At 32.0% G+C, this 12097-nt stretch overlaps 2 protein-coding genes across 2 annotated transcripts; both read right to left on the reverse strand.

Annotated features, from left to right (window-relative positions):
- Window positions 1–1707: 1707 nt before the first annotated feature.
- Window positions 1708–8354, reverse strand: LOC137929692 (probable maleylacetoacetate isomerase 1). Its single transcript, XM_068772752.1, has 5 exons — window positions 8253–8354; window positions 6192–6378; window positions 3261–3379; window positions 2859–3076; window positions 1708–1836 (listed from the first exon to the last, which is right to left on the reverse strand). Exons 1-5 carry the CDS (start codon window positions 8256–8258, stop codon window positions 1725–1727), a joined length of 642 nt encoding a protein of 213 aa, XP_068628853.1. The 5' UTR covers window positions 8259–8354; the 3' UTR covers window positions 1708–1724.
- Window positions 8355–9499: 1145 nt separating this feature from the next.
- LOC137929847 (uncharacterized) lies at window positions 9500–11292 on the reverse strand. Its single transcript, XM_068772964.1, has 2 exons — window positions 10578–11292; window positions 9500–9714 (listed from the first exon to the last, which is right to left on the reverse strand). The coding sequence occupies exons 1-2, from the start codon at window positions 11290–11292 to the stop codon at window positions 9500–9502; spliced, it is 930 nt and encodes a 309-aa protein (XP_068629065.1).
- Between the last annotated feature and the right edge of the window lie 805 nt (window positions 11293–12097).

Here is a 12097-nt window from a genome sequence, read left to right on the forward strand (position 1 = left end):
TAAAAAATGTTTATTTTTATGAAAAGGTTGAATACCTCAACTTTCTTTCTATTAGTCATATCCAATTCAACATATCTGTTCAAGTCATCTGCACATTCGTTTTCATTAAGAGCACATGAGAGATGGTTCGCATTCTAAATTTAAATAACTAAACATATATCACTTAAAGCTAACGGTTATTGCTTTATTTTATAGTTCGATATATTAACATGAACATGTACATATTTTTACATATATACTGGTAGGTTACGTAAATTATTCTGTGTGTGAAGTATAATATAATTTTTATATAGTATTCTGTCTAATATAATAACAATTTTTTTTGATGCAATCAAGTAAAATTTATCGCTTTTACTTTCCGATTACTAAACAAAGCTACGAGTTACTTTGAAACGTTGCTAATTAGACGTACTGATTGTTAAATCTTATCAGGGAGCAGGGCGCTAGTTCAGTGGATGGGTAAACTTGGGTCGTTAGCTGCAATCGTCTGCTATCGTCGGTTGAATCAATTACAGTAACAAAGCCTAACGACGGAAAGTACGTAGTCTAAAAGTAGGTCAACCTTGACACACGGACTAACGGACCTACAACGGTCTTGTTTGTTCCAGTCAAATTAACAATACCATTTCGAGGGCTCATCTTTTGTTATGCAAATGTACCCATTAGGTGAACAAATAACCTTGTTACGGTCATCGGAAGACGATGGATGTGGGGTGTCTATGTCCTGTAGCTGAAATGATGACGACGATGAAGTTGTTTGCTTGGCATGGAAGTGTAAAAAAAATAATTTATTATTTTAGCAGCCTTACAGCTGAAACAAATATGATGATCGTATTAGTACGCAACTGGGAGCAGATTGAGGCAAGAATTGATAGGTTTTTGTGTTATAGAGAAATATGGTTCCCGGATATAAATACGATAAAAATGATTACCGTCATTTTTTTCAGTTTAAAAATTATTAAAAACTGGACTTCTTTAGGAGCCTCATCACAAGTACATTATTTATTTAACAATCCTTTAGGTCATTTACGCAAAGTCTCTATGAATATGGTAAAACGACCTCCGGTTTAGGCTGTCACTAGAAACGTATTTAGGATTCTTAAGCACTGGGGCTGGTCTTTGGTTCGAATGTAATAACTACCTATTAACGTGGTCTCGTAGTCATGGTCTCTAAGATCTGATAAAGCGACGACATAGTCAATGTTAGGGGAAGTACCCGGATGCAGACAACACAAGACAGGTTATTGTGGTGATCTTTAGGGCAGGTCTAGGCTTTGCGTGAACGTCTACAGGCCGACATGATGATAATGAACGGAGTCTTTCATTTAGGTGGTTATAAGCAAGCTCACAGACGCTCAGCGGAGAGGGTTACGATCGGGATCTCTTTACTGGATCAAATCAAGAATGAAGATATCCGTTCACGAACGAAAGTTGCTGATATAGCGCTGCGGATCAGCAAGTTCAACTATCAGTGGGTAGGCCATATAGCGCGCGTAGAACCGATGAGGCCTTAACGTTCTGACGTCCACCCATAAATCCACTTTGTAGGGTGATAACAGAACCGAGAATAAAGTAGGTAACCAGGACTATGTTAAAATAATGATTAGGACAAAAAAATGTTTCGATTTAGGACAGAAAAGGTTGTTAGTAACACAAGTAAAGATAGGACATAAGGATTTTGTTAAAATAATTTATTATTTTGCCGAAAAAATTGTAAACACCATTTATTTTTTATGCTTGATAATCTGCGGATGTGTTTTCTCGAACACGTCAATCTTCAGCAAAGTTTCGTACAATTTGTGAACTGTCGGATACTTAGTCAAGTTCAGGTTGTGTCTGAAACATTAAATATATTTATTTCGAAGCTTTTTAGCGAAAATGTTAATCTAGAGTAATTATAACAATTAATCGAGTACACAGGTAGAACTAGGGTGTGACTGGAACACTTGGATTGCTACGTTTAATCATTTCACATTTTTTTCAGTTTTGTGTTAATATTTTTGGACAATCATAGTTTTCATAATTATTAATACACAATTTTGCTTGAATTTTTTTTTAATTTTTTGAGTTTAATTGAACATTTTGTATCAAAGTCGTATCACAAATGACTCACAGTAATAAATCATTATTAGGCTTGTAGTTTTGTCTTTGTCAGTTTGTTTACGACGAAACATGACGTAGAGACGTGATTGTGTAAGGTATTGAGAGGCTCATGGATTTTTTAATGAATGCATTTATTACTTTTAATTAGGCAGAATCGAAGACAAGCGAAATAGTTATGTAATTAAATATAAAAATCATGAACATAATATTGTTATTTACTAATTAATGTACTCATATTATTTCCCACTATGAATACTTGTGCGGTGTGATAATTCTGGAAGCGCCCAATTTAGAAACTATTGCTGGAATACTAATAAGTCCAAATTAAGATCGCTCGGAAGAAGCCTGCAACCAGCGTCTTCCAACGACCTTATTAATATGGTCTATTCAACTTGTGGTAGGACGTCCTTTACTGCGCTTACCGGTCCGGTATGCAGTCTGCTGATTATTGCAACAGCTTGCTAATGGCGTGCGAAGTGAGAAACCATGTTTTTTAAGCTAATATTAAATCATAGATGATTTTTACTATTATTTTAGCCAACATTAAAGTTCTGTACTTGTAAACTGCGTATTTGGGCACTATGGCTAGGCAACAGACGTGGTCATCATATAAACGGTCTTTAACAAATAAGACTGATTACGTGTTTTGGAGCATAGACGCGAACGTAATCAGAAAAAAAGAACTACACGAAACAAAAAGACTATGATATAATGCGACTTGAAATGTCTTTCAAATTTACATTTTACAATTTTACCTTGTAACAGCGTTATACAGTTGCGGTACTAAACATAGATCTGCCATAGTTAAGTGATCTCCGACGCAGAAGTTGTAAGAGGTGGTCTTCAGAAGACTCTCCAGTGTCTCCAAGCCGCGCCCCGTCCAATATTTGGTAAAACTTTGAAACTGCTCCTTGGATTCGAAGTGACTCATTAAACCTATGTTTTGCAGTGGTTGAATTCCGGATACTATCGTCTAAATTGAAAAAAAAATATATATACATATCCATCTCCAATTTCTATACAAAGTGTAATTAGTTACAGATGTAAAAGCATTACAGGGTTGGAAGTAAACGTAAAAATAAAAGTATACGTATACTAACATGTCTTTATTTATTAAAAACGGGTAAAGTTGGTAAAATAAAGTAAGTAATACATACTTCACATATTTCCCTCATACGAGCTCTTAGTAAAGGAGAGTCCGGCGTCAATTTTGGTTCTGGGCGAGTTTCATCTAAATACTGAAGAATAGCCATAGATTCGACAATGGTTGTGCCATCTGGGTTTATTAAATATTAAGCTTTAATGTAACTGTAGAAAATACATGTATTAGTAAAATAAATCGACATTAAATTCTTCTTTTTATTTTTTTGCTTCATAATTGAAACCGAAAGACGTTCACTGCTGGACATAGGCCTCTTTTTTCAATCTTAATAAGGTCATATATCTATTTTGCGGGTGGATCTTTAGACCCCAGTGGCTATTTATTCAGGGTGCTGTGTGGCCTTCATTTTTCGACCTCAAACTCCTAAATTATGTATTTACTTTCGTTCTTCTTATAAACAGGTTATTTAATTTACCGCATAATAATAATATACAATAGTATCTATAGTTTGTATTTACATATTCCGTCGCCGGAGTCTAGACAAGTACCAAATAAAGTACCATTACGATTCATTCTACAATTCAGTGACCTAAATATCTAGCCAATCGAGCTTTTTCTACGATTTGATAAGTGACGACGTGTTCGTTAAATAGTGGAGTTATTGACCGAACCATTTACAAGTCGAATTGCGACGGAGATTCAAATCAAGTTTGATTGTTCAAGGATCGATTATTATTGTTTTAAAACTTTGTTATTATAATGGAAGCGTGTGTAGCCACCTTCATTATTTGATTTTATATTTCCTGGTATCCCTTACTTGTTGTATCTACGCGGCACGAAATATTTGTAACGCGTTGACCTACTCCTATTATTAGAGATAAATTAAAATATTAATTAAACTTCAATAGTAATTTTATGATTAATATAAGTGCAGTTTTTAAAGCACTTTATCATTTGTATTATAAAGAAGGTACATTTAATGGTATATAATCACTGCCAACGATCACCTGCAACAAAACGGAGAAGTCCTATGTAATCAGGTTTTAAGATAAGAATAAAATATCTTTTGTAACCACCCCCTAGTCTCACCGGTCTGAAAATGCAACAGGCAATAAACTATAATTTTATCTGTAATAATCATGTTATACTTGTACATTAATTTCATCATCAGAGTCATTAATTTTCTTGTGAAACTTGTAATAAAATGCGAAATTATTTGACGTTAATACTGTATTCACATTTTTAACCATAATCAAGTGAAATTTTAAAATTTTACGTAAAATAAAACGACATTAAATTCTTCGTTAAATTACATTATCATTTCGGTATTAAGACAATGTTGGACGTAGACGTCCCTCATCGATTTCAAATAAAATCTTACTTTACTTACTTTACTTCTTGATCTCATTTTGATCAATTTGTGATGATTGTTTAGTCGATAATTAATTTATTTTCTAGAGTTATTTATTTAAGGTTAAGAAACGATAACAAATGGATTATTTGGATAATAATATTAAATCGGAAGCGGTTTATTAAAGCTCGGGATAAAATTTAATGTGCGAAATATATTTCTGGAAATGTTTAGCGTGCGCCATTAATAGGGATTCTAAAACCGACTCGGCAAACACTCGGAAATGATAGCGCCCTCAAAAATTTTGAGACGACGTTGTTATTCAAAACGAAAATCACAATTCACGGCGTGATTGTGAATTCCCAATCAATCTAAATCGGATTGGTTTCTCAATTCAAGATTCCTCCGTGACGGGGCCGTGTCGAAAAAAATTGGATTTTCTAGAGCACTCTTTCATCCCTGTTATATGTCGTCATGCTTTTAAATCCAGCCACTTACATTACACAAAAGTGAGAGGAATTTTTCTAGAATTATGCGGCAAAAGCGAGATATGTTAAAGACATTTAATTCAGCAAAGCCTTCTTAACGATTTATAGATATTCAATAATATGCTATTAAATAGGCAGTATATCTATTTTTAACAACGCTTAATTTTAAAAGACTTAGAGCTTATATACTTTTAATTGTAGAAAAAATGTTTCTAAGTATTCGTTGCATTTTAAATTTTTTTTCTTTATAAGTACAGTGACTTATTACTTAGTTATTTATAGAGATATAGTGAATTTAAATAAAAAATGTTTTCTAATAAATTCCAGTCAAAGTTAGTGTTTTAATGGTCTTTAAATAATGATCATATTTAGGTTATTATACCGTATTCATTAAAAGTACATGTGCTATATATATATGTATGTATATTTGTAAATATGTATGTTTTGTCTATATGCCCACGTTAACTACTTGTTATTTATCCTTCTACAGTTTCCATGCTATGGTTGTCTCGAAGAAATTGCCTTGTAGGATAAGACCGCCTATTGTACTTTACTGTTATGCAACTATGTATACGCCTTCAGAGCTCCTATATCTATACCCAATCACCCAGTACTTTTTAATTTAATTTTATACTCTTAATTGTACTCGTTAGAAAGTAAATAGGAACTCTAAAGGCGTGAACGCGTAACAAGGTGTAAAAAGGTTTTTCAAAATTCGTATGCTACATATTCAAATTAAATAATGTTTACTGTCTGCCTCTACAGACTTTATACCGCTAGAAGTTATTAGCTTATTAAATCTTTCACGTTAACATATTTTAGAGTGATCTCTTTATACATGGAGATTTAAAATAGGTGTTAAACGTTTAAAGATTTGTTGATAAATGAGCCATACATTCACCCTTTTAAACCTTTTGCTCATATAACGAATCATCCAGTAAACTGAAAAATGTCAAACCACGTTCCATCTATTTGCGAGCGATAGCAATGATCATTGTGGTTCATAGATAAGCTATTTATTAAATACTTACCGCAAGTAAATACATTAATATCTACTCAGGTAAAAAGCAATTCAGACGCTCTGGTATTTTAGAGCACTAGAATAAAATATCGTAATTAGCAGCTAAACCATATTTCTTTGCCTTACCTATAATAAGAGCGGGAACTTTCTGTGATGGATTTATTATTCGAAACTCCTCCGTAAGATGATTTTTCTCACGTAAAATGTCAACAGATTTTTCTTCGAAAGGTATTTGCTTAAAGTAGAGACCGGCGCGCACTCGCCACGAACACGATGACAACCAAAATGCATAAAATGTAGCGCGATGCGCAGCCTAGGAGATAGCAAGAATTCATAAAGGTCGTAAATTCAATAACTAGTAAATCATTTTTAAATTCATCATCATTATCTTATCAGTAGGGGTACGGAAATTTCGTATTTACGAAATAGGTGCGAATAAATGCGAAAATTACTCATAAATGCGAATAAATGCGAAATGTATGGTATTTTTCTTTTTTCCAAGGTCTTCCTCAAAATGAGCTATTTGATGAATATGCACACTGTCATAGGCTAATTATTCGGTCCATTAATATAAATAAAAACCCCAATGTGCAGGACATATTGTTGGCCGTCAAATGCAACTTTTCGTTTTTTTGCTGAAGCAGCATTACATAGTGCAATTAACAGCGTGGACGCTTAACGCTTCTTCTGCATATAAAATCTCGTCGTACAGACCAAAAAACGACGTTTAAAAAGTCGAATCTTATTTTTTACAATGTTATCTTTTAATTAATTAAAACTGTTTGATGTTAAGACTTGTACTTTAAAATTTTTCTTAAATTTTACGTTCATATTTAGCAATAAAATTACTAAACAAAAATTTTTGTTTAATAAATGCCTAATTTACCCAAATTTAATAATTTTAAAGTATAAATGCGAAATTTATGCGAAATTTGCAAATTTTGAAAAATATAAATGCGAAATTGGTGATTTTTTTTTGCGAAAATTCCGTACCTCTACTTATCAGCCGTTTAATGTCCTATACTGAATATAGGTCTCCCCTGTAGATTTCCAAAAGAACTGGTTAAAAGCTTGCATCCGATGTGTTCAATCTGTGTAGACATTTTACCATTCCACCGTCTCCACTACAGAATCTTAAGGACACAGCAGTTACCTACTTTACGCATTATGTGGCTGTACACTGTCATTTCAACTTGCTACTCGGTTACTCTTTTTCGTCTACAGATCTTCTTATACCTGTTTTGATCTCGTCAAGAAAAAAGCATATCTAGTGGATGTGATCTTGTCAATTAGGGGCCAAAGAATTTCCATTTAACTTAAAATTTATTTATTTTACATTTCTTTCGAATTTGGAAATTTACTTTAATGCAAAGGCAAATATTCTACTTATAAAAAAATTACATGAACTAATGAAAATGTATTTCTCATAAGGTTAAGATAGCTGCGCTATATTCGCACCCGAAAGTCGAAATGCTCAATTTTTTAAGGATTATAATTATTATTGAGTACTTTTTATTTCGTTGACATTCGTAGATATTTCACATGTTTTCAAATTTCGAAATAAGTAAAGTTTTGTGTGAAGACTTTATGCAATAAATAATTTATATTACTGTATGTAAATAATATATAGTAATATAATAGAAGATTTCCCAAAAAAAGTTTTTAAGTCTTTGAACAAAAGTAGAAAGGTGTCAGAGAGTAAATTTAAATTTGTGCGGTTAAGGAACGCGATTGAAAGCAGTTGTCGGAAGTGTGGGATGGAACCGCTCAGTGAAATACGAAAATTCTCCCTCACAGTTTGTGGTTAGGACGCTAGTAGCGGAGAAATGTTGTTTGTAGGCTCTTTGTAAATTTTATCGTTTTATTGTAACAAGTGACAACGTAATGTGGTTTTTTGCTGAAATATAAAATAGAATTTGGTTCTAATTTATTTCCAGGTACCTAAATTAATTAACAAAATTTGCTAGAAAAATTAAAACATAAAAAGTGAGGTTAGAAATTTTTTAAAGCATATTTTCTAGTATAAAGTACTTTACTTATAAAACCATATAATTATAAACACAAGATACAGTTTTAAAGATATATAATATCGACAAGCTGTAGCTTCTATTGTTTTGTTTTCGTATTTTTTTTTCTTGAATGGCTTAAAATGTTATAGCAAATAGATTATAAGTTATAAGTACTTACCGCCATTGTAACAAAAGCAGGAAATTAAATAAAAATCAGATATGATGTTATAACTTTGAGGTTATTATTTATTTAGTAATTATGTACGTTGCAAGAACGATGATAGTGCCACTCGTGTTTAATATACTGTTTTGTGTAGATAGGTAATTGTACATTTTAACAATAGATGGCGTTAAATTAAAATATATTTAGTAGTTTTAGAATTGAAATATAGAGGTGACGTAAAAAATTAAATCATAGATACACAGTTATGCTGATATATTTTTGTTTATTTAAATAATATATTAAGACCATTACACTAAATACGTTTACTACTATCAACTATAGTAATACATTGTTTCTAATAATGCGACACAGCAAATTTTACTATCAGGAAAGCATTGTTTCTACATATGTAATGTAATAAAAACGAAATAGGAGACATTTTATGTGTTTCATATTACACTCATACAGATATTTTTTTTATGATAAGTAAAAACATTCTCTGTTTTATCAAAAATATGATTACACAATAAAATAGTACAAAATGTTGCTCTTCAAATCCACTTTATCCTTTATTCAAACTTTTTAAAATAAAAGTTAATGAAATCGTAGAAGACAAAGTGGTTATCTGATGCGACTGTAATGTATGCAATTTGTCTGAACAAACAGTTCAACTTCTATATTATATATTATGAAATCAGTTCAAAAATTGTTGAGTTTTAACTGTAATTTTTTTTAAATTAAGAGCAAATATCTGAGAATTTTTGGAATAAGCAAAATTTTGATTAGTTTTTCTGCGAGGTAGTCTACTAGATAAATAAATAAAAATAAGCGTATTTCCGAATACGCTCGTCTCCACTTTAACGTTTTAAAACAATGGAAAAAGTATATTACATTAAAAAACCAGCGAATTTGAAACTAAACCTAAAATATTTGTCAATATGGGAATGCACTCTAAAATCGAGGAAGATGTAAAAATTATTTTGCATCTTGGATTATTACTTTATTCTGCATATTGAAAAGCATTTTCGATAGATTATAACATGTAATTTACTAGACGATATCCACTAACGTATTAGTAATATTTATGTTTTAAAATTAAAAACATCTTCATAGGATATAAATACTTACAGATTAAACACCTACGTCCTACATGAGTATAATGAATTTGGTCAGATTATTGTACTGTTTTTATATATATTAGGTTAGTCATACGTGAAAGCGGGGATAAGTCACATTATATTGTTCGATTTATTGAGATATATTTATCGACCCCATCGTAATGGCGAACCCGGTGGTCGAACGAAAGAAGCTCGGGTTTGAGCTGTAACAATTCCGTTTCCATTATTGTCAGGTAATCCATAGAAGGCGTGGAGGTGTCGCCGATGGTGTAACTCGTGACCTCTGTGAGATAAACTCTGTAGTCGGCTCCAAAGTGAGAAAAGTCGCTTCTTGACGGTTTTCTTGTTCGACAAATTTCCTGGAATTTACAATTTTATTAACTAAACGGGTAAAAAAATTAAATTAATTAGGTTAGTAACTATGATGAACGAATATTTATGTGAGATCGAATAAAGAATGAGGTCACCGAGGAATCCCACGAATCAAAGTTGTTCAAAGAAGTGGCAATGGGTGACGACCGGGGCTGAAAGGTTCTTGAATGGAAACCGCGAGCCGGTAGATGTTGCGCGAGTGAGCCTTCCATTAGGTGGACGGGCGACATCGTCATGGTCGCGGGAAGATGCTGGAGGCGAATAGCAGAAGAGGGGCCATCGTGGCGACCTTTGGGGCTAAGTTCTGTATAGTCTATCTGTTGACATAATGATGATGAATGTGAACCCTTTATGGTTTTGATATATAATTAAGAGTTGAAAATGGGAATTGGTGAACTTATAGCTGTCAATATATTATATATTTTCTCTTTATCTTTAATCTTTATATAACCTTATATAGTTTTTACCAAACGCTTCGTAAACTTATATTTAAACAGCGTTTCACTTGGTTTCACACAAGTCTTTTTAATTATCGAATCGAGAATAATATTTTTTTCATTAAATTTACTGCTAATTTCATTAAAAGATCTTTATTCATCCAACGTTATTATCCATAGATCTTTAATGAACATTTATACGTATTCTCAACTCATGTATAGACTCTTTTATTGGATATTTTTAAAGTCAATTGAAAAGCAAGTAAATTAATGAGAAAATAAAATCATTTTTCATTTTGAGCTTAAAACTAATAACGTTATGTTAATTGGTAAAAATTAGATTTTGGCTTTCTATTTTTAATTATCTCGGACAAAATATTTTTAATTATTTCAAAGGTATGAAATGTGCTTACCTCGATTTCGCTTTGATTTTTCTGTATTAATATTTGCTTCGTAATCTGTTGGGTCAATGATATTAGATATAGATTTATTATCCTCTTCATTTTGTACATCGCTTTCGGGTGATGACGATATTTGATGTTCGTTTAAATCATGATTTGTCAAATCGTCTCGTAAGTAAGCCAGCTGTACTTTCAGTATTAAAAAAGGGTCTATGTCAGCATCGCTATCGTAGATCTCATCACCGTTTAATCTGAATTCGTTGCTTATAAAGTCGTCAATATGGCTTTTGATTGGATCATCGTCGTCAGATTTTGGAGTTTCAATAAAATTGTCGTGTTTGTAATGAAGCTTTTGGAGACGATCCAACTGTCTAGGATAATTATGCCATTGTTCTTTTCGATATCCTTCATCGTCATAGTTCTCTTCCTTATTTAATCTCTGATTCAAATATTTGAATTCATAGTTATTGTCATTATCGAAGACGTAATTCGCCTCTGTTATTTTATTTATATTCGGCTGGGTAATATATTTATCTTGAATTATTCTCTTATTATAAAGTATATTATGGGGTACATAGCGATATCTTTTACTAAACGTATTGTCATTTTCTTGATAGTCTATATTAAACGGTTGATTAGCATCTTTATCAGTTAAAATTGGAAGAACATCGCTTGACGAGAGAGCCACCGTTGTCAATACTAGTATTGGAAGCATCGATTGACCCATCTGAAATCAAATTGACTTTATACAATATTTTAAACATTATGTTTATATAAGAATAATATTTTAATGAGAGAATACAATTTGAATAAATTATATTAGACCGGGGTGTTCAGAGATGGATTTATCATTGTAAAGGCACTGCCAGGGCGTACCAAGATTAGCAATACAATTAACTACGTTAAGATTAAACGGCAGAGTTCTTGCATAAATTATAACTAATAATTGAATTTCTAGTAGTTAATTGAAAAGTGTGATAAAAATATTTAGATTTTACTAATATGAATAAGTGTTTAGATTACTCATGTTATCAAAGATAATGTGATATTATATTATAAATATTAAAAATATATTTATTGAAGACATTAAAGTTTTTGTATTTTGTAATTTACTTTATTCACGGTGTTGCACGGCTAATATGCTATAAAGTTAAGGACCGTGTAAAGTTGTGGGTACGGCAAAGTTACCGGAGGAGACAATGGCCAAGTGTAGCTCAGATAGGATTTTTCTGCGCTAAGCTACAAACGTGCTCACTATGAACCCTTAGAAGAAACACATTATCATTGTATATATAAAATTAATAAAATATAGATGAATAACGGCTCGCGGAAGGAGAGGCACGGTGTGTCTGGCTGCGGTATCGTGATATTTTGTTGCCCTTTATATCAAAAAGCACCCACAGTGATTCACAGAGCATTGAAAACCGTGTCTACTCATGAATTAACGTTCGTGTATTCGCGACGAAAAAATGTATGTGTGAGGCTTAAGAACGTTGCAAAATTTTTCTACATATTTATAGCATACACCTTGA

The sequence above is a fragment of the Battus philenor genome, unplaced genomic scaffold, assembly GCF_028537555.1.
Source record: "Battus philenor isolate CCGP_79_NKW_IND1 unplaced genomic scaffold, ilBatPhil1.0.hap1 SCAF_5, whole genome shotgun sequence".
NCBI classification, from domain to species: domain Eukaryota; kingdom Metazoa; phylum Arthropoda; class Insecta; order Lepidoptera; family Papilionidae; genus Battus; species Battus philenor.

Bases quoted from the DNA above. Each gene is read 5' to 3' on its own strand.
- LOC137929692 (XM_068772752.1), bottom strand. The intron at 3,380-6,191 runs GTAAGGCAAAGA...TAATAAACCCAG, and splicing joins AGTTCCCGCTCTTATTATAG to ATGGCACAACCATTGTCGAA. The intron at 3,077-3,260 runs GTATGTATTACT...TTTTCAATTTAG, and splicing joins GTATGAGGGAAATATGTGAA to ACGATAGTATCCGGAATTCA.
- LOC137929847 (XM_068772964.1), bottom strand. From the start codon at position 11,292: ATGGGTCAATCGATGCTTCCAATACTAGTATTGACAACGGTGGCTCTC. The intron at 9,715-10,577 runs GTAAGCACATTT...TGTAAATTCCAG, and splicing joins AAAATCAAAGCGAAATCGAG to GAAATTTGTCGAACAAGAAA.